Source organism: Musa acuminata, chromosome BXJ3-8 (assembly GCF_036884655.1).
Source record: "Musa acuminata AAA Group cultivar baxijiao chromosome BXJ3-8, Cavendish_Baxijiao_AAA, whole genome shotgun sequence".
NCBI classification, from domain to species: domain Eukaryota; kingdom Viridiplantae; phylum Streptophyta; class Magnoliopsida; order Zingiberales; family Musaceae; genus Musa; species Musa acuminata.
Genome location: NC_088356.1, coordinates 51,564,521 through 51,591,744, shown reverse-complemented (window position 1 = coordinate 51,591,744; position 27,224 = coordinate 51,564,521). Strand labels below are relative to the sequence as shown.

Genomic DNA, 27,224 nt, shown 5'->3' with positions numbered 1-27,224 from the left:
TTTAGAGACATTCTCAAAAAGTATGATATTTCCTTTTTTTGGTAGCTCTGTTTTAATTTTGAAAAATAGAATTTGATATGCCTTCTGCATTGATTTCCTTGAAAAAGAAAACAACTCTACTGATCCCAAGTTTAAATTTACCAACACAAGGATATTCATTGCTAAAAAAATTATACATATACACATACATACATACATACATACATACATACATATCCAAATTAATTATTAAAATTTTAAACTAATTAATAAAAATTTAAATTTATCAACACAAGGATATTTATTGCTAAAAGAATTACACACACATACATATACATATATATATATATATGATAAATTGATTGAAAGAGTACAACCTAAAAATTACATACATATGTATACATATATATATATATATATATACACACGTATATATATACATATATATATGATAAATTGATTAAAAGAGTATATATATATACATATGTATACATATATATATAACGTGTTGACAAGGTGAATATAACCTTAAATCAAGTATATGATAAATTGATTGAAAGAGTACAACCTAAATATTATATACATACGTATACATACACATACACACATACATATATATATATATATATACTATGTATACATACACATATACACATATACACACATACACACATACACACACACACACACACATATATATATATATATATATATATATATATATATATATATATAGTCTTAAAACCAGTATATGATAAATTGATTGAAAGAGTGCAACCTAAAAATTACATACAAGACAAAGGGGGTTAGTTCATGCTGAGAACATTAGGATGAATCATTATGACAACTGACCTCACAGTTTTAACTAATAAAAGCAACCATGGAACAAGCAATATCCAGAAAAGGATCATGTCCAAGCATGTCTTTAGGTCTACCAACTTTTCCCCAAAAAAAGATACACTTTCCTACTAATGCATCACACAGGATATGTACCTCAAACTAATAATAGTTCACATTAAGCTCCATGGTTCAGGAATATCTCAAGAGGTATAGCTTGTACAGCTCTTGATCCATGTTGGTTGTGTTCCTAAATATTGTTGCCAGCATCAAAAGTTCCCTAAATTTTGCCAAACAAGTGGCACAGCTCCAATGCGGGAAATCAGACTCCAGCTTCTACCAAAAAAGAAAATCACACAGGTTTACATTGATCCCCAATTTGGTCTGTGTTTAATCTTCTCATGGGTAACCAGGTATCTCACCAGGCATTGGAGCAAGCTCGTTGTTTCCGAATCTCTCCTCATCATAGAATGAAGCATGCACTACTCTTCCACCAAAGAAGCGACCATCAAGGTCAATTAATGCCTTTGTCGCTTCTTCTGATCTCTCAAATTGCACAAAGATCCTGACTGCCTCATCAGTTGGGAAGTTGGCCTCGGTGATTTCGAATATCAAGACACGTGTCACAGTGCCATACTTGGTGCACTCGGAGGCAACCTCATCTTCAAGCTCATCATCCACCTCTCCTGGTCCAACCTGGTAAGAAAGCAGTATATTAGCACCTCCATTAAATTACTATTTTCCTATTGTTTATGTTCCTTCTATGAAGCAGGCCAAGACTTAGGACAACGGAAACAATTTTCAAATGGTGTTAGGTACCTGTTCCAGAATGATTGACAACAGGTTTCTCTACAGCAATATATGAGGACAAGGGCTGAGTAGACAAATAATATCCAACACCCAGCATTCCAAGAGGCAGTAGTTATGACACTTCAAACTGGATTTCAAATGGAGGCTAAAGCAGTACAACAGCCTTCGAACGCTTATGCAATTAATATATCTTTCAGGTTCTTTCATCAGCTCACTAGCTTGTGTCTTTGAAATGAACATGGCTCCATATACCCCAAAGGAGGAGAAAAAAGTGACTGTACTTGTGCTACTCCAGTAAGTGAGTTGCACCAAAAACATTGGATCACACACATATAACAGAGAGAGAGAGAAGGCAAGAAAAGGAGAAGGGGAAAGCAAAAGAAAAGAAAAGCATACTGAAAAAGAGTGACAAGGATAACAAGAACAAAGGATAAACATTGTTGTTTGTATCTGTATAATACATACAGAACCATGAAAGAGTCCTTTCCTATAAGAACAATATTGTTCAACAATCTTTTCTTTTCTTTACAACTAAGATTATTCAATGATCTTATGTATGTGAGATATATTCCCTTGTGTCATGAGCCTAAACCTAAAACCCAGAATTTCGTAATTGAATCTTGTACAAATAAAACCACATAAGAGAGGATAGACCTCAAAGATCAATCCACCAAAAAAAAACACTAGCGGAAGAAGTTACATTAACAATTTGCAAGCTAAAATAATAAGCACAAAGGAATTTTAACATATTAACCACTGCCAACATCTTACTAAAAACAATACATGTCTATTTGAAAGAACTTGGAGACGAGAACCCATGAAATGATATAGAAAAGCACAAAATATGACAAAAAAGAACAATTTAACTTTCACTTGGGCATGCATATTGAGCAATACGAGCACATGTCTACTGCCATTTATATAACTTATGGCAGCATAATGTTAACAATTGCAACATCAAAATTCAAAAGTTAATGCAGCAACACCTAAACAGGCATATGATCCGAGAAAACTGTATATGTACAAGAAAGCATGAGAATAGATTAGATAATAGCATGCAAAACAACACACTTGCTGAATCTGAAACCACAGTGATAAAACAAGAAAGACATCCCCCTTACCATGTTCCGGAGTAGTACAACACGAGTCGGTGAGCTATTGAGATTAACACTTTTAGGCTTCTTATCTGGTTTAGACTCGCTGGCATTAACTATCACCCCAGCTCGTCTGTCAGTCTTTTTGGCCATCAGTGGAGTAGTAATTCCCTGTTCCTGCTTGCCGAGTCCCTGGCCTTCTTTCCAGCCCATCTTTGCCATCATCCTCTGTGCAGCAGTCATCTGCCCACCAACACCAATTCCCAATCCAGTCGAACCTGACTTTCCGATGCTAAACCCCTCCCCACCTGGAGGTGGAGAAGGTGACCTTGGAGCAACTCCCCCGCTTATGGCAGCACGTCTTCTCCAAGCTTCTTCACCAGAAATACTCAATGATGAGGACCTTGATTGATGATCATTATCCTCTCTCTCTGCAGCTTCTCGTTCCCTTCTTTCACGCTCTCTCTCCCTTTCTTCCTCTTCGCGACGCCTCCTCTCCAGCTCCCTCTTCATTTCAGCCTCTGCAGCTCTTTTCTTCTTCTCTCTCCTATACTCTTCATAATCATTTGGTCTTGCAGGATCATATTCCTCGATCACTGATGATGTTACCCCGACAAGAGCTGGCTGAAAGGATGAGCTTTTTGTACCATTTTCTGGTAAAGATGGTGGTGGAGCAGAAGAACTCAGAGTCTTCATTTGTGACGCAATTGAGCTTTTAGCTTTGCTTTGCGACTGCTGGTTCTTCAAAACGGACTGAGGAGGTGTAAGTACAGATGACGGCTTTCGCAATGTGGCCGGCGCCATCTTTGCGCTGCTCGACCAAACAGTGGAACTGCTGCTTTTCTCTTCATCAGCTGCTGAAGAAGGAGGCGGAAGGTCCCCATACAGTCCACCCAGCATTTTTTTTCCTTTTCTCCCTTAATAAAACTGCCGGCAATCACAAAGATGTTCAAGCTGTAAACCTAGAAACACACTGTGATCTATTGCAAATTAAATCAAGTTAATCGACAATGTCAATGGAAAGAGGAACTAAACATGAACATGCTCTTCACTAAGTTACAGTATTAACTAAGACAAACTGGGAGATGGCTTGACTCTGATCTCAGTAATTAGAATTCAGCAAATATTCATGACTCTGATTTCAGCAATCGTCTTCTTCCATCTTTCAGTGGTCAAATTCTCAGAATAATCGAAAACTTAGGAAGCAGAACACAATCATCTCTTCTCGATTTTATACCAAAAAAGATTGAAAGTTGAAGAGATGAAAGAAGCAAAAGAACTCGACGCTGAAACCTAATCAAATTTTCAACGTAAGTCCTATCCCTAACAAATCCTGTGCAAAAGCCCAATATTTAAGCCCTAATCTACGCTGAAACCTAATAAAAGATTAAAAGTAAGTCTCCGAACAACGAAACCCTAACCCTAACCAAGATCCGCAGGGATCGAAAGCGTCGAATAGTAGGCGACTGGAACGAAGGCTTACGAAATGAAGGTGCCTCGCGACTCGACGCTTCTGTTCAATCTCGAGGAAGAAACCCTAGGCGAGATTTCGATCGGATCCGCCCGCGAAGAGGCAGAAGAAGAAGAAGAAGAAGAAGACGACGGAAAGGTAAAAGACTGTTATGTTATTTGTTGGCTCGCCTCCACCGTATCGCCTCCGGCGCTCGCGGACACGGACGGTCGGATCGGGTTAACCATTGAAAATAAGGTAGTCTCAGCCGTTGATTTTACGGCTCATCAGCGGTCGAGGAGTCTCTTATGAACCAGGCCGGTCCATTTTCGCAAATGCCCATTTTCGCTTTTTACTAGTGATAATCTCTTTTTAAAAATAATAAAATATTATTTTTCTTATTTACAGAGTTGCTGACGACTTACCAATCAATTTATGGTAATTAATCCTTTTGAAGAATTATAAGTTTTTTTTCTTATATTATTTCCTGAACAAAAGTTAAACCACATTTTCTCCCTGCATTATTTTTTTTATTTTTAGAGATGTGTTCTTAATTTTTTTTTGAGATTTCATTTTATTCATTGTTGGTGAACAGATGTGCCGTGGCTGGTGAGTCAGCACGGCCTGGTTCACGGGTCAATGTCGGGAGTCTTCTGTCGGCTGGGCTGGATGCCGAGGTCGACCGGGCCCTCGCGACGGGGTATTGATCAGCGTTCCTTGTATGCCGAGCTACGTCTCTCCTTCTCCGGGGTGACTGGCAGCTCGCCTTTGTGAGATGGCCGTATTTTCTTACAAAAATAGCCCTCGTCAGGATCACCCGACGATGCCCCTCTGACGAGCAAGTCAGTGGAGTGATCAATTGATCTTTTTTTCCCCCACCTTGTCAGATGCTTGCTATAGGTCTTTATAATATTGCACGTGGGTCGATCGTACGCGGGTTGGCGTGGTAGACATGTCAAACAGTGCCTTGGTACAAATTCTGACTTACGTGTCTCAGGAGCGGTTCTGCATCGAGATTCCCAAGATATGACGTGTCGAACAGTATCTTAATACGAATTCTGACTGTGACCGATGGCGTCGGACTCTGACGTGTCTTGGGTCAAAATATACCGTATCATTCACTATATATGTTTTAATTTTGGAAATAAAACTTGATATGCCTTTGTTTTGATTTTCATGAAAAAGAAAATATCACTACATATATGATGACATTTATATGTAGATTTGAACCCAAGAACAGTACATTAATGATTGGAATGCGTCAACAGAGACAAATCCATGACTTGATTTATTTATGATGCTTCTTTCAAAAGGCTGCTTAAAAGATGTGAAGAAGGTTTCTAAAAATTTGAAGGAATGTGTTGTTTGTGCAAATCTACAGAGAAATATAAAATGAGAGACACAACAAGACACTGCTCTTTCCAGCAATCCATTTAGCTAAAACTGAAAGAAAAATAATTATCCATCCATGTATTGTCTTTTTTTTGTCGAAATAATATTGATACAGACGGATCATCCATCGGATACCATAATATTCATATGACAGGATCTGATCGTTAAACCAAACTTTCTTTATCCTCACAACCCAAACTATGATTACCAAGTACTTATCATTCCAGTAGCAGCATTCAACCACAGCAAAACCACTTCCGCTGCACCAAATTAATGAACTGGTTAGTAAACCAAGAAATTGTGTGCTTGTGTGGTACAACAAGGAAAGCAGCAAAAGCGCAGGGTGTTTCGGGTTAGTTTGTGTTGAAACAAACATGATCATGGATACCAATTGGTGTGGAAGCTTCTGTGATCAAATCACAGTTATGAGTTTTTTCTTTTGTTTCAGCAAAGGTTCTAAAAGATAAGAAAGGGTCATACAGTTTTTCTCGGATGCTGGTAGGTGTCATCTGGTGGCAGACTACCTACATCTTTTCTCGTTGGTGTTGTCGGAGTGCCCGAGTTACCACCTGTCTTCTTCTCATCTCGAACTTTGTTAAATATAACAGTGAAACCTTCAGCCGAGGCAGGATTGTTGACATCCCACTCTCCAAACTTGGGCAATGGTTGACCCTTCTCCTGATGCACTCAAAAAAATAAAATCTCGAGGACCATAGTCAGCTACGGGAAACCAAAACAGCCATTTGAAAAGAAGACGGAAACAATTAAGCAAGCAGTTGATAGTCAATTTTCGGTAAAAAAAAAAAATTGTACCACAAAGTGTACAGTAAATGACAAGAATTGAAGAAGTTCTAGTATCATTAATCAAGTGCGGATTACAACAACAGGAAAATAACAAGCTGAAATATTCCAACTCTTTTGGGTCAGCTATGCAACCAAGATCAATTAGACCTATTTTTATTCTGATGTTTTAAAAAAAATTGTTTCTTTGGTCTTATATATCTCTTTTTACACTATGAATCATAATTGGCTCGTCTGTTCTATCTAGTACATCTGTAAGTCTCTTTTTGGCACTTACATACCACCTAAAATTCATCTCATTTTATTCTTTTCTAGGAACCACCCATAATTGTTTGCAAATGTAAACATTTCTGGTTCCATTTTTATTTAGTAATACATGATCTATCCCAACATCCTTATCTCAAAACCAATTTAGTGAGAGATAATAGCTTAAATTTTATTGATACTGGTGAATCTTCAAGCAGGAAAATGGTGATAAGGTATGAAACTACAGCATGTGTTCACTGCATTACCGATTCAACAAAATACTTCTCTAAATTCAAATAGAAGTACAATTATTGGAAAAAATAAAGGACAATTTCCTAGCAGAGTGGCAGTCAATGGGCAGTTGCCTTCAATTTCTCACTAGGGCCAACTTTTGAAGTTACTTAACAAAGTGCTGTTTACAGGTATAGCAAAATTCCATTGTTCATCCAAATGTACATCTCTACCTACACTTTTCTTTTCATCAATCTCCTAGCCCTTCACAAAGAAGCTTTTTGCAAGTAGCTGATGCCTTTCTTCCTTGAGTAGATTTCAATTTATCTTCCTGAATAAACTTAAATTCACTCAAGTGCTTAAAAACATAATAATCCTTTTCGCAAGAAAGTTCAACAAAGTAAAATTTTGAGAAGGAAGATACACTCAGGTACTGAAATGCATAATGATCCTTCTCATAATCAAAGCATAAGATTGTAAAAGTATGAGAATAAAAGGAAGACAAACTATGTACAACGGAACTGTGGATCTGCCAATTTGGCTAAACACTAATATTATAAGAACTTCCGTAAGTATTATACCCAAACATATTAAAGTTTCTGATGTTCATTTCAAACACTCCTCAGTTTGACCTAACTGAGAATAATAGAATACATCTCCTTGAAGCTTCAGATTTATGCAAGTCTAATGCATTTGTATTTAGGTTCCATATAACTGTCTTATCAACAAGCACACTAGTTTCCTTCTTGGATTTCTCACTTTTTCCCAACTCAATAATTGATGGAAGAAAAATTCTAGAATATATAGGCTAAGAGCTAAATTCAAGTTTGATATAACGTTCTGTTAAAGGCGATCATGAATTCTAGCTCAATGTTTAAAGAGTTGGGTTTCAATATGCTAGTTTCTTTTGAAGGGTTCATCACTTAAAAAAAGGCAACTTGCTTGCACAGAGAGTAGTAGGAAGATTTATCAGACAGATAATTGTATGAGATAATCCTAGACTAGCCAGTGGAAATGGTTACAAATCACTTCACATAAAACTTTCAACTTGTAATAACAATTGTCCAGCATATAAAACAGTAGTAGAAGATGTAGCACGGCCCTCAAATCGCTTAAAGAGTACTTTGGCAGTCACACTAGTAAGAATATTAATTGCAACCAAAGCAAGAAAAGGAAGAAGCAAGTGTGCAGTCGTTTTCTGGTTTAATAACAATTGTCCAGCATATAAAACAGTAGTAGAAGATGTAGCACGGTCCCCAAATCGCTTAAGAGTACTTTGGCAGTCACACTAGTAAGAATATTAATTGCAACCAAAACAAGAAAAGGAAGAAGCAAGCATGCAGTCATTTTTTGGTTTCAATTATGATCAACCCAAGCAAGGGAAAAATACTAGTATCATCGTCAAACACAATATGCCACGAAAAATCATATGTAAATCTTATGTCATTACTTCCTTACATTTGTGCTATGATTATCTAGGCCATCCACTGATGCATGTTTGATGCTTCTTTATGTGTATGTGCAATACAGTCATCATTATCATGCACTTGAGAAGAAATATTTGGTATCTGTGCTGAGCAAGCAGTTTCTTAATAATGGTATACTGCTTTATATTTAATTACACAGTTAAGAATGATTAGAAATGACTAGACTCCATAGCATACCTTCTACATCCACAAAATTTATTGAGGCTACACAAGGAAATGTATAATCGGAAAAGTAGTGGACAGCAAGAAGTTATGATATATACCGGCTGACTGGAAGGCAGACATCCAATAGATTATATGATGGAAAGAAAGCTGGACTATTATGTTGTGAACAGGATTTTCCAAAAGATGAGTTGCATCGTGTTAGAGGAGAAAAATGAAGAGTGATCTCTGGGGGACCATAACCATAAGAAAAAAAGTTTGGCCAGCAAAGCCTGAGTCCACATCAAGGAACAGAATTGGTTGATACCAAGCAGAAGGTGTTGGCTTAAATATCAGACTTCATTAGATGTAGTCTACATTTAAGTGGATCCCATATGTTCAGATGCCTTGTATGGTTTATCATGTCAGCTTTTTCATTCAAAGTTAGATTAAAGATCCATCTCCCTTAGATTTTGGCAAAATAAAACAAATTTAAAAAGTAATATCATGTCCATATCCTGTTGTTTCTCACTCAGAAAAGAAAAGGATCATCTGTCTAATCTTTGCTGTCCTGTTACATTCCAAGGTTGAGCTTGCTAAAAAGTTGTAAAATGGGAACAGCAGGAAGAATAATGAACGTAATCAAGGTATATTGCTTATCCAGCACAAATTATTTCGATCATGAAAACAGATCCAAAAAATAGTAAAGCAATTCTAGATAACATTATTGGTTTGCTTGTTTAAGCACTCGGGTTACTAATATTAGCTCAGACGCCACAATTTGAAATCTTGATGCAAGAAAATCTTTCCCACATAAACAGGCCATGCATGTATAGATCTTGAGCTACTGGCACAATTCCTAAGGACTGGATCACTATATGATAAGCAATTAAACAATTTAATTCATCAAAAATTCTAAGCCAACAAGGAGCACAAATTACACGTTCCAACACACCAATCAAAGTGCTAAAGAGCAAAGACTGGCTCCACAGTAACCAATCAAAGATCATTGACTTCCACGTACGTGCATCAACAATCAAGTTTCACAATCGACCAAATCAAGACACACCCGCATCATTTCGGTCGATCCTCAAGACGGAACCAATCCTCACCCATAGCGCACGTCTCCCAGAACTTCCCAGAGTAAATTTTCATGATGATTCTCTTTTTTTTTTTTCAGAATCAAAATCAGATGCATTAAATTCGAAGAAAAAAGAGCATTTTGACTACTCCGATTGTTAGAAAGGACCGGATGCTGGAAGTTCAATCGGAAGAAAAGGAATCACAGAATCGACGAAAAGAAGACTCAGGGAATCTGGAGAAGAGAATCGCTTACTGCGGACATGATCGACGAGATCGAATGCTGGGAAGCCCCAGAGATCGGAGGCGGAGGCGGAGGCGGAGAGGAAAGAGGGATACGGGGAACGAGAGCACTCCCACTGTGTCTTCCTTTCTTTTCTCAGCACGAACGATATAATTATTCAACCGGCGGGCCCCAAGAAGGATCCCACGTCTCTTCAATCTGGGTACAAATGTGAGTAACTTTAGTATTGGGTAACTTCTAGCCGTATGCTTCCACCGTCTTTCAAGGTTTCGTGACTCACAGCGCCTTCCTTGGCCGTTGGATATGCGCGTCTTTGCTTCAAGATCCGCAAACATGCGAATCCAACGGCATCCCCTAGGCAACATTTCACGTCTCGCTGGTCGACGGCGCAAGCAGACCCACGGACACGGTCGTGTCGGGGCCCAGCTGTGGATTCACTCCGATGTGACGGCGTGGGGATTCCCGGTGTCCCGTGCCCATCAGCCTGGTAGCCAGTATCAATAGCCGTCGAAAAGCTCCTCAATTGTCGTGTTTTGATTGGTTTCGCTTCGATTTGTTGCGATGGAGGCTGTCATGGCCGCTGCAAGATCGCTATCCGAGTATAGGAATTAGGGGTCCACGTGTCAGTGACCGGTTGGTTACCTGTTCTTAAGCAGATGGGTTTTGAGTACACCTAAATAATCATGTCGATTAAATAGATATTTATTTTTCATCCATCCATCCATAAACAAAATCATATAATTAGCCATCTCATCTAAACAACAAAGATGGATGATCAAGTCGAAGTCCAAATCAAAATGCATAGTAACAATGTGATAAAAAGTATGGGACAGAAGGTGTCATATTGTCAGGTCAAATAAAGATGGATGGAACTCTCACATACAAGAAACTTACATTTCTGATACTCATAAATCCTTGCAATAGCATCTTTGACATTAAAGAGAGTGTTTGAAGACAATGTATGTCCATCACAGCAGAGTTTTACAAACATGCAAAAGCCTGTTACCCATCTGTGCCTTGGCATCCTCTCGACATCGATGATTCAGAGAGAAGAATTACAATTCCAATAATGGGTGTCTTCAGTATCAGCTGTCGAAAAGAAGAGAGCAAAAGAAAGATTAAGAGTCACTTCAATGGACAAAAGTGGAGGCACCATAAGCTTCCCTTGCACTTCCCAGCAACCCGATTTGAGATGCAAAATGGTGGTCAGCTGCATTTGCTACATCTCCAGCTGGTCCCAATCGAGCGATCTGTCTCCGAAAGCATAACCTGACTGTTGAAGTCGGTTCCGTGACAGTTTACTCATAATCGCAAGACCTGAAAGAGACCAGCATCGTAACATTAGAAGCTGCAAGAAGCAAATGAGACATAACAAGCATTTTGATCGAATAGTAGGGTAGAACAAAGGAACATGCACTTATTTTTGTGTACCGTATTCTTTCGATCACTGTCACGGTGCCTCTTGTTACGTGTAGTATATTTGTTTAGTATAAGTTAAACATGAAAAATCTGTTAATATGCCTTGTTGAGTGCTGAATCTGGTGCATATGAACGTATCTCTTTTGACAAGCAATCAGCCGAAGCATATTAATTACCCATGCAGACTGTTGCAGTCTATGTTCAAACATGTGTCACGGGTAAAGCTATGTTGAAAGAAGTTACCTTCAACCACTCTATATAGTGAAGACCACCACCTATCTCTTGGGACATGGTATTCTTCCAACTTTTCTTCAATTTCGTTGTCATGCTTTCCTTCCAAAACACTCTGCAATGTCACAACAGCATCCTTTGTTCTCCTAAGGATGTTATTCTCATCATCAATCACCAGCCCTTGGAGGTCACTCTGCGTAGATGTCAGGCTGACCCCGAGTGCAAATTGGGCAGCAGCTACCCAGCGTGATGAGGCCAACCATCTCCTCTGACCTTCTTGTCTCTTGGTCTCTTCCCTGCTAGACATGTTCTCGAAGACCAAACTCTGTTTCCATCAAACAAAAGGCTATAAGTGCATATTTAAAAAAAAATGCTGAACAGGAAGGCAAGCAATAAAAAAATAGCCATAATTACTCGTTACTTGATTGGGCAAAGGTCCACAACAACATACATACAATTGCTGGTAACAATTTTCAAATCCTAGTGCTGCCAAGCATATGGATATTTGATGTCTTGAAGACTTATTTAGATGCTCATTATCAAAATTTGACGTATTGAAGACTTATTACATGTTATAAATATCCTCAATACGTGCGAGACATATGCATGTCAATAGTACAAGGAGTTGAATACGTTTGAAGCATCATGCACATGTCATGAAGTATCCAATTAACATGGACACATAGACAACACAGGCACCACAAGAAATTTGAAGTATCCAAGCTTGATGACAGGTTACCTGTTCTTGAGCCGATGGATTATCTAGGGCCTAGATAACTTATTCCTAAAATTGAGCAACCTCACCATGACACCAACACCCTCTGAATGATATTTGCAGCTTACAAAATGAAATTAGAGTGTGGAAGGTGTCTTCCTGTGACATTTACAAATTTCTTGTTTGGTAATAAAGCTAAATTTCCAAAATACAACTTGAACTCTCAATACCAAGTCATTTTAAGAATTATTATTCCTCCTAGGATCTAAAGTGAGAATGAACAATTAAGGAAAAAGTCAATACCTAAAACCAAAGAAATACAAAAAAATGATTCATATTGGATAAAACATGCTTACTAATTTTTAACTTTATAGGCTTGACTAAAAGAGTTGACCACCTATATGACAACTAAGATTTGTGATGAACCATACTTCTAGATTAAAGTGACAAAACAAGATAAGATATTGCTCATGAAAACTCTTTTGAAGAGGTAAATAACTAACAGAAAGAAAAAGACATGTATTAGTACCCGTAGGTATTGTGCATTAGCAGTTCCAGTACTTTGAACCATCTTGGAGAAAGCACTGTCATCCTTTGATAAAAGGGTCTCTGGGGTGTCAAATTCCAAAACCTGCAGATGAAGTCGGGTGATATACATTGATGAAATCTGATAACTGTAATCTTTTAACATAGTAATTGAGAGAGAAGCATGAGACTTGACAGGAGTCTGAGCAGAACACCAGTATATCAATTCAGATCTAAGTAGGCTGAAGTACATGTGGATTCAGATCTAGGCGTGAATGTATTAAAGCATGCACAGTAAGCATCAACATATGTATGCATCTCTGTTTATACATAAACAGTACACACCGGTATTTCCATAGAAGAAGATTCAGAAAAGGCAAGTTATTGTTTAATTGAATGAGCATTTCCTTTTTTTTTTTTGCCAACAACATATTTACATAGAGAGCAGAAAGGCAATACACTTTCAATATAATGAAGTACCAATTTCAGCACTGAGTCATGATTCTAAATATTAGGAATCACATTTCCAACATAAGTTTCCAAACCACAAAGATTTCAACTGCTATGAAGAAACCTAGTTAAATGCAATGATCAATATAAGAATTAATATCCACTTTGTCTCACTCACAAGAGGGTTGAGACAGTATCACGATACCAATCTTCCATGCTGAATTGTAGGGGTCAATACCATCGATTGATGCAACATCGACAAGCTGTAATGTCCGAACTATTTAGGCTGGCTAGATGGATTTATTTTTTTAGCATTGAGCTCAACAGTGCCATTTGATAATAACCAAATAGCTCTGCTGCCAAGGCGATTGCATTGAACTTGATAATTTTGACAATACTCATTGTGTACTATCAAGTTAGTCAAAGCTCTTGAACACAAATAATTCTTCACATGATTCTTCTTAAGCAAAGCTATTTCACATGAAATGAGCATGGACCATGGAGATCTTAAGATGTAAATTTTTGCCAGAAGTAGAAGGATAAGCCCAGATGTTGTCAATGGAGGAGGCAAGAGTTGCCATTGCTAACAAGAATATGATGCCACAAGTACAAAAGTGCTTCTGCTTTTGCAATAAATTGGTGAATTCTTACTGCTTGATTAGAAAACCATAAAACTGAGATGATGACTGTGTATTCATTTCAAAAATCTAACAGAAAGAAAAATAATTCAAAGAAAAGACAGCAACCAGTGGCTAAAAATCACCCATTTTATTTAAACAAAAATAGATAAATTTATATTGTAAAAGAAATACGTATCGGATCTCCATGAGTTGAGGTAAACTTATCCTAGATTTCTTGTCACCCCTCAACTCCCACCCACCCCCTCCAAAACCTCCTTCCCCAACTTTTCTCTTCCAAAGCACTGATGGTGTCCCCATTTATATGCATTCAGATGCATAAAAAATGATATGAGCTGTCCAAGAAAGGTTTGAATCTAGCTACTAGTGGTTAATAAATTCTATGACAATAAACCAACATGCTGTATTTTTATTTTTTTTGTAAGTTCAACATGCTAATAGCTATCCACATCTGAAGGTTAAATTCTGAACAATTAGTTGTTGAGTCCATAATAAGCAGATAAAAACATGCTCCAGATATTGAAAAAAAGGCTTTGGGTTCCCACACAAGTTATCCTAGTAAGATTGTCATGCGGCAACTGGAGTCTCACAGAATACCTTGCCAGCACCGAGGAGAAGAAGCCGGTCACAGTCGATGATGGTATTTAATCGATGAGCTATGATGAGCATTGTGCAAGATTTGAACTCTTCTCTTATAGTTTTCTGGATAAGAGCATCAGTCCTGACATCCACTGCTGCTGTTGCTTCATCAAGAACAAGAATCTTCGATCTCCTTAACAATGCTCGAGCAAGACTCAGAAGTTGCCGTTGCCCAACACTGAAATTCTCCCCTGCTTCTGAGACCTACAACAATAAGAGGTTGAATAGTTCAGCCAAAATACTTGTGCAAAATCATCCTGAGGATAAGGGAAAAATTAATCATATCAGTAGAAGCTACATGGTATATACCCTTGTTCTATATCACTTTAGCATTTGAATTTATGAGAGAACTAAATTTCACCCTCACCCTTGGTGTCAAATAGGCAACAAAAATACGACTTCTGTTGTATTCTTGTAAGCCACTGATATTGCATCTACGGCAATAAGTCCAAAAAGATAATCATAGAGAGATAGGTTCACACAAGACCAAATAATGTAAGAAACTAAATATTTAAAACTGTAACTATGTAAAATTGAGGAGACAATCATAACATGCTGAAGAGAAAGCATAATTTATAATAGGAATTTACTTGATATACCTTAAACAGTGTATTTCAAATTCCAATCAACAAATTGAAAAGCCAGAAGTAAACATTATCAGGAAGAATCAAAAGTATTTATTTGTTTCTGATTCTTTTGATGCTGAGGTTTTCTAGTCATAAGTCACTAGATGTCCACAATAACAGCAACTCAATGCATATAATGAGAAGATAAATAGATGGTATAAAGAGTAGAATGCACCAAACCTGCGCATCAAGTCCCATTGTATTCCTCCGAATGACATCTTTTAGATGTGCTCTCTCCAAAGCCTCCCAAAGATCTGCATCATTGTGCTCATTGAAGGGATCCAGATTAAACCGGACAGTGCCTGGGTAGTTTTTGGGCCAGACAGTCAAAAACACAAACAAAAATAGAGCAAAACAGCACCATACAGATATATATAGGGAATAATGAACAGGTTCTGTCTATATGGAAAAATGAAAAGTTAGATTCTTTTAAAATCCTAGGGTACAGCACTTAAAATGATAGATTCTTGGATTAATGCAGGAAGTTCACAGCCGAAACTTCAACTATTTCAAGTAGTTAAAACTCTTGCACATGAAACTGCTTCAACAATGCATAATCAAACTAATAAGCCATGAAAGCATTTCAACAGTCTCCATGAATGCAAAAAGAATATCAAGATTCAGTGTCTTGTCATTTACCCAATGTTTTCATTTCGCTTGAAATTTTTGACTATTTGATAATTGAATTTGATATATCTTGTGATTTACCCAGTCAAATAAAAGCCCTTGAGAGGTCACCAATCTAATTATTGGCCTTTCAACTATTAAAAAAATCATTCAATTCAGGTCACATTAAACTGACACAAAAACACCTAGATGGTCCAAATTAATGTTCCAAATTAATGACCGTAAAACTAAAATTTTATAATAAATTCAGGAAACCTATGAAAGGTAACATGCCCTGATTGTCAGATTTTGTGCTAGATGCTTCAGGAAGATTCATACCACTAATAGAAGACTACTATCCAGTGTTTCATATTGTTTAAGTAACAGAACTTAAGCAAACAACAAAAAACTTTATTTTTAAATTCAAGCCCATAATGATGGAGGAAGTATAATACCTGAAAACAGAACCGGTGACTGTGGTATAATTCCAAGGACTTTACGCAAATCCCAAAGACCAAACTTAGATATATCATAATCATCAATAAATATTTTTCCTCTTTCTAGTTCCACAATGCGGAACAAAGCATTAAGCATGCTAGACTTTCCAGCCCCAGTACGACCAACTATTCCAATCTTTTCACTTCCTTCAATTGTGAAGGATATGCCATGAAGAACAGGGGGAAGCTCTGGCCTATAACGAAGGACAACATCTTGAAACTTGATAATTCCAGCTGATGGCCAACCTGGAGGTGGTCTGTTGCTTTCAATAACAGGAGGAGCTTCAGAAGGCAATTCTATGTATGTCCCAACTCGCTCGACAGCATTTAAACTATTTTCAGCGAGACTTGCAAGTCTCAGAACAGCTGTCAATAGGTTGGTAATGTTTAAAGCATAAGTAAGAAGTAGACCCATAGTTGATGCAAATGCTTTCTGATTTTCTGCACGTTGGTTTTGCATGACAGCAAAAGTAGCTGTGAACCATATCATGATGCCTCCCAGTGTCTCCAACCGAATAGCAAGCCACCGATTACCACTCATATTAACAAGCGTGAATCTTACATTATTATCCATTGATTTACCATTGATGCTGGCCATCCTGTCATATGCTTTGTATGCTCGAATTGTTGATAAACCATTTAATGCTTCGGAAAATTGTGCATACACTGGCGATCTGGTAATGGAATCTAGACGCTTTACTTCACGTGCTGTACTCTGTAAAATATTAAAAATTTAAATGACCATGAAACAAGTGTTACAAGCATTTAGTTAAATGAAAATAAGGAAACTGCATTTCCTGAACTATTAAATAGACTAGAAATCTTTACCTGATAGTATAAATAGGCAGCATAGAACAAAATCAAAAGGGGCATTATTGCCCACAGAGAGGTAGTGCTCACGATGCCAATCAAAACAAATGTTGAGAGAAGTTGTGAGACTTGTCCCAGGAACATGTTAACATAGACTGCAACATAGCGATCAATGTCACCAAGATCTTTTGCAAACCTGTTAATTATGCGTCCAAGCGGATTGGTGTGAAAGAATACCATTGGAGCTCTTAATATAGAGTGAAGCATGCCATCATGCAGCCTTTTGGCTGCATAAAGACTTGACATAATTAGCCAATAAGAGCTTGTCAGCGTCACTAGTACCTAAATTAACATTTGAACCTGGAGTTAGAATTCAGAGAAACTTCGGTTTAAGCAAAGATTCTACCCCGAATTAGAATTGCCAGAGATTGTAAACTGTGAGCAATTAATAACATTTTAGTTCTGAATTTTCTGTACCTGACCAAGAGAAAGAACTGAATAAATCAGATTGTAAAATCCAGCACCATGGCTCTTCGGAGAGCTCTGATCTGTCCAGACACTTAACCATGTGCTACTTGAGACTCGGAGAACTTCAGTCAAAGCATAGCAAGAGAATAGCATCAGAACAACCCACATCCCACCCAATGCATTCTTGTACCTGCAAAAAATACAATTAAACAAATTTGGTAAACATTAACCGCACTCAAGTACAAGGGCAAAAACAAAGCTGAACATGACATGAATCTTGAGTAACATATGCACTAATCTGGTGACATAGGAATTTCCAACTCGTGGCACTAATGGTTTAAAATGTCAGTCGGACCAATATGTACTGCCCCATATTTACCAATCCAACCATGCACCTAACTAACCATACACCTTGGTATAACTCAATATACTGCTTTTTTTATTAAGTGATACTGGGTACAACTCAGCATAGTTCTAAAATTTAGTTAGTATGACGCATACTAATCAGTGTTTATCAGTTTGACTACAGAACAATATCAAGTCATATGGTGCAATACCCATCAAAATAGTTTTTTAGTTTTTATTTCAAGTGACACCGAGTGGCATGGATCCATATACCATTTGGTTTATGGTTCCATATCAATCCAATAGATTACCAAAACCAGCATTGGACAGAGCTTTAAATCTTTGAAGATCAAAAACTATTATCGGATTACTACTTGAAACTTTGGTTGCAAATGCCTTGGATTAAAGTAGTAGCTGTTAATCATGCAAAGTTGTTGGAAACATTTAGAATACCTATCTTCATAATCTTCTGTCATGAAATGCCCAAGCAAAGCCCACAGCAGAGTTTTTGTAAAAGAAATAAGAGGCAAGAATTGTGAAATAAAACATTACAAAAATAAAGAGAGAGATTCATAACATAATATATAAGAACTTAGAAGAACAGAACATGTAGTAAGACATCAAAATGTTAATTTTGTTAATACAAATAGAGCACAGAAAGTTCTCTGGATATTAGATAGAGCACCAATTTATCAAGACAAATAATCAAAGCATAAAATGATTAAGAACTCAGGCTATATGAAACAAGGATACTCCAGATTACTTGCCATATCCATATCAGATTGCTCCTTGCAATATACATTTTCAAAATAACCATTAACTAGATCCAATGCATCTAGGATACTAGGTAATCTTTGATAGAGACTACTTGCAAGAACTTTGTTTTTGTTGAATGTTGATCTCAGATTGTTAATGAAATAATATATAATTTGATAAATTGCTTTGTGTTGTTTGTCTTAAATATCATAGTATGATAAACAAACTTAAAAGGATTTGGAGAAGTTATCGTAAGTGAAGTAAGATTAATATTTGAAGTAATATGTTACTAAAAATTCAAGATGAATAGTCAGCTAAATACTTCTTGTTATTTATTATGATACCTGACTACATTCTTTGACATTACAAATAAATATCAAGCTCTGTCATATATGCAATTCAAATATTTTTAATATCATATCCATGATTATTATATCATATATTTTCAAGATTTCCTGAATTGGTGTATTAGCACTGTCATATCAGTATCCAATATCCATATATACATAATCCCACAAGTATCAAGAAAGCCCTGTAAAATCAAAGTTTTGACCAATGCTATAATTGCAACACAAGCATTGCATATAAGATGAACTTCAGAGTCATCCTTCAAGAAAGTGCACAGAATGTCAAACAATGAATAAGTTAACAAGATTATCAGAGTTACATCTACAACGTAACATTGTAAAGTTTTATTCGGTGTCCAATAATATGATGAATCAACGATTTCAGAAGGGTGAAAAAACAAAATATTATATTTATATTGTAATCACAAAGTTATGCAATGTAAATAAGATTTAATACCTTGCAAGAACTTTCAAACTAACAACACCTGTTTCACGTTCCTCTTGTTTGATAAGCACAGATTTTCCTTCTTTCCCTCTATTTGTTTTCTCTTCACTCTTCAACAAAGCATTCACTGTCTTTGACACATCTCCATTTTCAGCTGATTTTGCAGTCTCTTCAGAGTTACCACCTTGCTTTTCGTCTACTTGTTCCTCCATTTTCCCAGCATTTTCCATTAATTTTTGAAAATGTATTCCACTAGTACTGAGTTCCTCAAAGGTACCCTCCTCTTTCACCATTCCTTCATGAACGAGAATAATCTTGTCAACATGTGGAAGAATATGCAACTGATTAGTTACCAGGACTCGAGTTTTATTCCTCAGTTGATCGTTGATGCATTTATCAAAAACCTGGATCATAATAGACAGAAAAATCAGAATATAGAAATACTAATTTGTGGATAATGATATCATGATTTCTGAAGTCTACGGACAGACTATTTGCATACTCAACTAGAAATTTAAAACACAAAACATTTGTATTTATCCAATAACTTAAAGTTCCAGTAGCAGGAGGGAAGGCTACTCAGTACTCAAACAAGACAGGTTGTGAGTTAGCAACACATAAGTAGGTGGCCAGTTCCTGTCATTTACTTTATTTTAAACAACGGTTGTAATTCTGATACTAGAGCCATGTCAGTCGCTGGCTGGACTGGTATTTGTCCGGTATGAACCAACAAATCGATACATGATATTGTGGTACATACCACAGTACCAGAAAGGAAAAGCAGGAGGACAAGGAGGACAAGGAGCAAAAGGGGAGAGAAGGAAAGAAGTACTACCCATAGGCTGGGGACAACGGGTGATGCAAGAAGAGGTGCAGAAGGTTTCTAGAGTTAACTAGCAAGGGGCTTACTACACGGTTCATACGATTTATCAAGCGGCAAGCCCTATACTACATATATAATGTCAGATAGTCTGCAATCTGCATGATGGTTTATCCCTGAACTAGTAAATACCAGTAGATACATGTCAGTTTATGCAAGATTGTATTCCTTGGTCTCAAATATGTTTTTCCCCTTTTATTGTGTCCTTACCAGGTGCAGATACTTTATGCTTGAAGAAAAAGACCAATTGGAAGCACCTAGATATGCATTTGCACATATCTAGGCCCAGTGCTGGATTGATAGTGCTCTTGATACATGTAGCTACATCCAATATGATAAAAGGAGTGAATTTAACTATTGTAGATAAAACATTGAATTGGTACGAGACTTTGTCACTGAAATATGGTGAATGCTAAGCAAGATGTCTCTTTAACAATATACGACCACAACAGCAAGTAGATAGAATCAGGGCATAAGTCAGCTGATGACAATTTTGGCAAATTGTACCTGCCGACCAACATGAGCATCCAATGCACTCAAAGGATCATCAAATATATATACATCTGAATCTGAATATACTGCCCTTGCCATTGAAACTCTTTGCTTTTGTCCACCACTGATATTCACTCCCCTTTCACCAATCTCTGTAAGATCACCACCCTGACAAAGCACAATGAAGAAGAAATTAAGCATCTATGTTCCTAAAAAAAAAAGAGCTAGAACAAAGGGGGCTTATTAGATTATTTTGCAAAGCACAAAGGCTAGTCCAGCAACTTATTTGATGGCTGATGCATACATGTCAACTGATTCTAAATTCTTAGGAACTCCCAGGTGAGAAGTTCTATTTCATGCATGTACATATTTTCATAGTTGCAACAGAAGTAGCATGAGTGTATACATAGGGATAGTGATTGTAAGAAACCCATCATGCACTGAAAAATGTCGGAATACACCATTTGTGTTTGTGTGAGTGAGTCGGTGACAGAGAGAGCAGGGAGTTACAAGTCAGGAAAAGAAACACATCCCATTGCTATGACATGTTCACTTACTGGAAGCAAATCAAGGTCATGCTGCAATGAGGTAACCTCAATTGCCTTCTCATATTGCGATGGTTGAAAAGGATATCCAAATAATATGTTCTCACGTACCTGTCTTGCACAAGCAAAATTTAAGAATAGTTGTCTATTTGACAAATAATGAATAAAGACATAAATATAACTTACAGTAGCATTGAATATCCATGAAACTTGAGGAACATAAGCAACAGTCCCCCGAATAGTCACTGATGTATCAGTTCCAGCCACTGGTGTAAGTTCTCTAAGCATTGCTGATATTAGAGATGTTTTTCCTTCTCCAGTACTTCCAACTATTGCAACCAAGCTACCAACAGGTATATCCACATTGACATTTGCTAGTGTAGGCCTCTCTGCCTGAGCTTGATATGTTAGATAATTAGCATTTAAAGAAAATTTAGAAATACATTATGGCGTATAAAATGGATTGTGGCATATAGAAGACTAGTGCAATAAAATTAATGTTACACATGATGAAAATCTTGAGAACATAAGTGACTAGATGCACAATGGCCGAGCTTGTTATATTGTATAGACAAAAGATTAGTAAAACATATTTCTCACAAGCCACAAAGGAATGATTATAAGTATCTCGTAACCATCATAACTATCACATCCATGATAGATACTAAAAAAGAATGGTCCCAACAAATGGTATCATCCATCCATAACATTCTTAATACTCAAGCAGACTGAATTCACAATATATATAGTGTGGTGCTATAAAGGCAGCCATGCGCCAGTCAGTTTATGCCATACAACTTTGAAACCATTAGAATCCTGCAGCAGGAAAATATCACCAACTGGCAAGTATGACTTTACAATCTTTAAAATTCCACAGCAGGAAGCTATCACCAATTGGCACACAAGATTTTTGTAATTTGTATCACTCCTAATTTTATTTTGTTACTCTCAAAATTTTGTTTTACTTAACTACTTCAAGATCATTTCAGTAAAACAGGAGCTGTCAACAAAGTCTTCCTTTACATTTCTGTTGCACTAAAGAATATGTTGTAGGTAATTTAGGACCATATAGGACATAAAAATTCAAGTATATTAGTCATAAAAAAATACAAGTAATATTTGTAGCTAGTACAATTTTTGTGGTCTTATTTGATTTTTTATAAACTGGTAACCATTTTGTCTCTGAGGAATGAGGAATGAGGACATATAATTGTGTTTGAAACTTAGAATGCTTCCAAATCTACTTGAAGATTGTCAAATTAAATTTCAGCTTTTTTGAAATATAAAAGAAAATAGAAAATAAATGCAATATGCATATGTAGGCAGTCATAAATTTATTAAGAAACAGAAAAAATACGACAGGCGAAAGAACTAAAGAGGATCCGAGCTCAATTTAAGGGATCACATTAAAAAGGGACCCAACAAGAATAATCTAGGGTTGATTAGAAAAAATATATGTATAGGAGATCGATTAATCAGTTACTAAGATGATTCTGATGTTGACATGCATAAATGACTCTAGTATGGAGGGTTTATTGCAACAAGGCATGGAATTAGTGCCATCACTGAAGATGGCTAATCTTGCAAACAGTAATGTTGTCTGAGTTCATTGACACATAAGCCAAACCAAAAAAAATCAACTTAATTATAAAAAAAAGGATGTGAAATTTAGTATATTTTGTCACGGACAAAATTGTAAACGGGGTGTTTGATGTAATGCTCATGTATGTCCATGTCTTTCAGTTTTGTTCATGTTTTGCACAGCATGTAAAGGGCTGACAATAGGCTTAGCAGACCCATTTTCTTTGGTTTTGGTGGTCGTCTTTAGCTTACAAACAAAGGTTGTGTCATGTGGGCACTTGTGGAGATTTCAGTCTGTAGTGGGACCATTTTGGACCCTTTGTTGTGCGCCCATTCAGAGATTGAGAAGTCTGTTTGTAATTTGCATTAGCTATGAAGTGCTTGTTAAAATGATTGCTTGTGGATCCCGAGTGAAACACTTTCTTTAACCCGTTTTCTCTTTTGTAGGTCCTAAAGGACTATAGGAGGTTTCGGTTTGCGGACGAACACGCAAGGGTGCTACACGACTTGGGCAAAACTAGCTAAGTGTGTGACATATGGTATCGGAGCGAGACAAGCACCCATAAAAACACTTGGCATGCGAACGTGGGAGACCTAACGGGGCTGCGTTGAGGGCAACTAGCACGCGCGACCGTTTGGAGGAAATGAGCATGGAGATGTAGGGAAAAGAAGTCGCTAAGAGGAGTGGACATTTGAGATTGGCATTCAGAGGAATACCCAACCCTTCGCGCAAGAGGCACCACGAGGACAAGCAAGTTGGGAAAAATGCGTAGCGCACAAAGGTTAAAATGACTGAGTTCGAGCTATAGCTCAACATTGACAACCATACTTGATGGTGCTCAAGACAAGCAAGGCGCTTAGTAAAGGATGAGACCGTGCAAAGTGAAATGGGTTGTTTAGCGACTGAAAGAGTTGTGCAAAGCTCACAGAGGTAAGGGGAATTGCTAACTCGAAGAATTCGGTACTCATGCAAGGGCTTGTATGCGGATGATGTAATGTTCGTGGCCATCCCAAGGCGATCGAAACTCGACGCCATGGAGCATTAGAACTTTCTCTTCAGCATGAGAAGGATACATCCGTAGGAGGCTGAAGTGTGCAGCGAGTTCAGCATGTTGCTAGGCCTTGAGGGGTGCAGCAGGTGTTGTATTGGCGAAGAGTCCCGATATAGCAAGTGCATTTGCAAAGGTAGAACAATGCACAATTTGTTCAGTAAGACGGAGTAGTACAAAGGGATGGTGGTCTCCAAAACTTCCAGAGGGAAGGATACAAAGAGAGAAGTTGCTCCAATGGGACAGATACCTTGGAGGGACAAGTCCCGGTTTTCCAGAGGGAGAATCATACGCAACGGACCGCATATGTTGAGGAGTACCTCGAGACAATAACCGCACAAAGCTCAATAGACAGAGTGAGTGGTGAGGAGTCATCACATGATCTCGCATGAGGTAATGCATTAGTGGATGCATTGTGAGATCAAGTGGGGGAGCGACCCAAGGCAACACAAAATGAAGGCACACTTGGAGCCGATATGGAGATCGGACTCAACGGAGGGCTGACCAGTGGAATAGTGGGCGCGAGGACCACCATCAACTCAATGCAAATCGAGGAGCGGAACAATTTAAATGTAATTTGGTGAAGTACCCAGGTCGCACGAAGGGAGTCGACATAGAAGATGGAATATAAAACGAAGGCATGAAGCTTTCCTTGGACAGAGGTCAAAGACATGAACTCTTGTGGAGGCAAGATCAGGATCATGTCGTTCCATGGGTCCCTCATTCCGATGGAGCGGACTCATCCTACATGGTGCCAAAAACGAAGGGAGCTTCGAGGCATATGCACCTTATCTCGGAGAACCATTTGATAGAGGAACCAAGGCGACTTAACTTGCAGAGGTAAAGTTGGGTTCGGAAGGCCTTGACACGAGGCAAGAGGACGCGGAGGCGGGTACTCTTGAAGAATATGTCACAGTGCTGTCATTCAAGTTGCCATGAAGGAAATAGTGCGTAGCGGAGATTGTGCTACTGGAGGGCAGAGGCCCAGGATCCAGACAATGGTGCACCAATTTTAGCGAAGTCAATAGACTTCAGGAGCTGCTACGCGACGGGCTGTCCTAGAGCTATGTTTCGGTTGGGTGTGACCCAAGTGCGGGTGGACGAAGGTCGATTGCCAGTGGAGTGAACACAATCGAAGGTGGAAGAGGCCATGCGATATGTTGGCAGAGGCCACACATGGAAGGATCGCAATCCGAGTTCATCCCACAATGATCAGAATGCAATGAATATGTCACCAGGAGGCGACATAGTGCACCGGATCGTGATAGAACAGTTCGTGGCAATGCGATACACATGAAACTAGTCCCGCGAGGGACTAGATCATACGGAGGTATGATCAGGAGCTATTGGAAGCTCCACTTCGGTGAACCACACGACGGTAATAAAGGCTATGGATTCAAGGAGTTAATGCTATGGTATCGTAGAGGCGGGTCTTCCGTGCGTGCATCGAATTTTGCATCGGATAAAAGCCTTGGTTATCGACATATGAGGGCTATGTACTACCGATGGAGAATTTCGAATGCAAGTACCAATGAGTCCCATAGGTGGGACTTAATCATACAGAGGTATGATCGGAGCGGTTGAAGAGTTGGACTGCTCCAAAGCTCATATTCGCTTTAGGGAGCCTGGCAAGTCAGAGGACAAGGCCAAGTAAGCGAACGTTACTACCAAGGAAGATAAGGAGAACAAAATAGGTGCGAACCCTACAACATGGTGGCGATGGCCATGCATGGGAGTTACAATCTATCTTTCCATCGACCAAGGGGAGCTGCTCGGAGAACACAGATGTGTTGAAGCGGGTGGTTGAAAGGGGCAAGGAAAAGACGACAAGTCTAGAGGGACTTAGCTACCCAAAAACCAAGCATCGGTTAGAATGGAGGTGGACTCGGAGGAGTGTCATAGTGCCACAAAGCATCGGTTAGAAAGGGACGCAGATGCGAGGTAATGGATAGTAGGGCCATGGGCATGACAATGCCATGGTATCGCAGAGACGGGATTTTCGTGAAGTCATCGATCCCTTGTTCTCATGGAGGGAGAACGCTTGGTCGTAAAAGGGAATGAAGATGTGAAGAATGCAGAGGCAAACTCCAAGTACCGAGACAACACAGAAGAGCAGAGGGCAGGGAACTTCGTAAGACCGGTGTCAACAAGCATCTCATCAAGATAGCCGAAAGTGGAGGACTTCGCGTCGATGAAAGAGTGCTCGACCAAGGAACGAAGTAGGCAGTACGCGGTGCTGTACCTTTGCAACTCAAAGGAGTAGGTAACAAAAATGATGGAGAAGATGGTACAATCCTAGAGACGAACAAAACTATTAGAGACTTGCTCCAAGTTGGGGTGAAAGCTTCTTGCATTCCAGATGTTTAATGACATTGAGAAGGTGAATCACAGTAGCTAACTCAACGCAAGGAGTGAAAACACTTCGAGTGCTTCAGAAGTGTGAGCAAAAGAGTGAGCGAAAGCTAGTAACCAACTCGATGCATAGAGTACAACCCTCGATGAGGCGGGCGAAGTCAAGTAACCTTTGTCTTCTCAACCCTTAAGAGAATGGGCGAAACCGAGTACCCCAATTCTCTTATCTATCTAGCATAGAAGCTCTGCACATGTTCAAAGACCCTTACTAGAAAGCTAATAGAAGACAATAGTTGTCAAATCCTCACCAATGGTGATCAGTGCTACTAAGAGTAGATTATCCACTTCATTTCCCAACAGAATACCAATCGAAAGCGGAAGTGATGCGAACCAACTTGGAAGTGACGACTAAGTGGAAGAAGAATCGAATGACAAATTTTACGGAGGAAGGACCCAAAAACTTTAATGTCTGCGAGGTAATGCTCGTTAAAACTCCAATAAGCATCCACCTAGTTCAAGCGACATGAGGGATTTGAGAGATTAGCATATACTAAGGATGGTCTTTTCCTTCATCTGAGGGATCCACAAGAAACAACAAGGATCGGCACAACTCAGTCGACCCCATACCAGAGTCGGCATCATTGGCGAGTTGAAGCAGCATGGCGGATCAAAGTTCGACTACTCAATAATAGCAACGGAGTACAACTGGGAGACAAGAGGCGCATTGCAACTAGAGCAGAAGATTGAAGACATAGCAAAGGCAAGGAGATGCAGCGTCTGCAAAGACTTCGACAAGGATGTCGAAGGAATAAGTAAGGGAGAATGTCACAGACAAAATTGTAAACGGGGTGTTTGATATAATACCCATGTATGTCCGTGTCTTTCGGTTTTATTCATGCTTTGCACAACATATAAAGGGCTGACAGTAGGCTTAACAGTCTCATTTTCTTTGGCTTTGGTGGTCGTCTTTATATCGTAAACAAATGTTGTGTCATGTGGGCACTTGTGGGGATTTC

The 27,224-nt window shown here is 38.5% G+C and overlaps 2 protein-coding genes and 1 long non-coding RNA gene across 11 annotated transcripts in view; all 3 read right to left on the bottom strand.

Annotated features, from left to right (window-relative positions):
• Window positions 1-817: 817 nt before the first annotated feature.
• Window positions 818-4,357, bottom strand: LOC135646209 (DNA-damage-repair/toleration protein DRT111, chloroplastic-like). Of its 7 annotated transcripts, none has more exons than XM_065165515.1 (4): window positions 4,204-4,357; window positions 2,748-3,647; window positions 1,239-1,512; window positions 818-1,152 (listed from the first exon to the last, which is right to left on the bottom strand). In XM_065165515.1, the coding sequence occupies exons 2-4, from the start codon at window positions 3,618-3,620 to the stop codon at window positions 1,139-1,141; spliced, it is 1,161 nt and encodes a 386-aa protein (XP_065021587.1). In that variant the 5' UTR covers window positions 3,621-3,647; window positions 4,204-4,357; the 3' UTR covers window positions 818-1,138. The 7 variants fall into 7 exon arrangements, with proteins under 7 accessions (XP_065021587.1, XP_065021589.1, XP_065021588.1 ...); XM_065165517.1 differs by having other exon boundaries at window positions 2,748-3,693; window positions 4,204-4,298; XM_065165516.1 differs by having other exon boundaries at window positions 2,748-3,700; window positions 4,204-4,277.
• A 1,736-nt stretch (window positions 4,358-6,093) lies between these two features.
• LOC135645672 (uncharacterized) lies at window positions 6,094-9,916 on the bottom strand. Its single transcript, XR_010498844.1, has 2 exons — window positions 9,805-9,916; window positions 6,094-6,264 (listed from the first exon to the last, which is right to left on the bottom strand). It is a non-coding gene; the product is annotated as an uncharacterized LOC135645672 (long non-coding RNA).
• Window positions 9,917-10,672: 756 nt separating this feature from the next.
• The window catches only part of LOC135581488 (ABC transporter C family member 2-like), a 30,867-nt gene continuing 14,315 nt past the window's right edge, over window positions 10,673-27,224 (bottom strand). For all 3 annotated transcript variants that reach the window (XM_065164304.1, XM_065164306.1, XM_065164305.1), the window contains exons 18-29: window positions 21,413-21,619; window positions 21,239-21,337; window positions 20,697-20,849; window positions 19,322-19,713; window positions 17,426-17,606; window positions 16,967-17,290; window positions 16,097-16,853; window positions 15,216-15,337; window positions 14,368-14,613; window positions 12,687-12,788; window positions 11,455-11,767; window positions 10,673-11,109 (exon numbers count right to left, since the gene is read on the bottom strand). In XM_065164304.1, coding sequence (XP_065020376.1) covers window positions 11,012-11,109; window positions 11,455-11,767; window positions 12,687-12,788; window positions 14,368-14,613; window positions 15,216-15,337; window positions 16,097-16,853; window positions 16,967-17,290; window positions 17,426-17,606; window positions 19,322-19,713; window positions 20,697-20,849; window positions 21,239-21,337; window positions 21,413-21,619 — 2,994 coding nt within the window. In that variant the 3' untranslated portion in view covers window positions 10,673-11,011. The remainder of the gene's footprint in view (window positions 11,110-11,454; window positions 11,768-12,686; window positions 12,789-14,367; window positions 14,614-15,215; window positions 15,338-16,096; window positions 16,854-16,966; window positions 17,291-17,425; window positions 17,607-19,321; window positions 19,714-20,696; window positions 20,850-21,238; window positions 21,338-21,412; window positions 21,620-27,224) is intronic.

Bases quoted from the DNA above. Each gene is read 5' to 3' on its own strand.
- LOC135646209 (XM_065165511.1), bottom strand. From the start codon at position 3,620: ATGCTGGGTGGACTGTATGGGGACCTTCCGCCTCCTTCTTCAGCAGCT. The intron at 1,513-2,747 runs GTAAGGGGGATG...CTTTCTTACCAG, and splicing joins TTGTACTACTCCGGAACATG to GTTGGACCAGGAGAGGTGGA.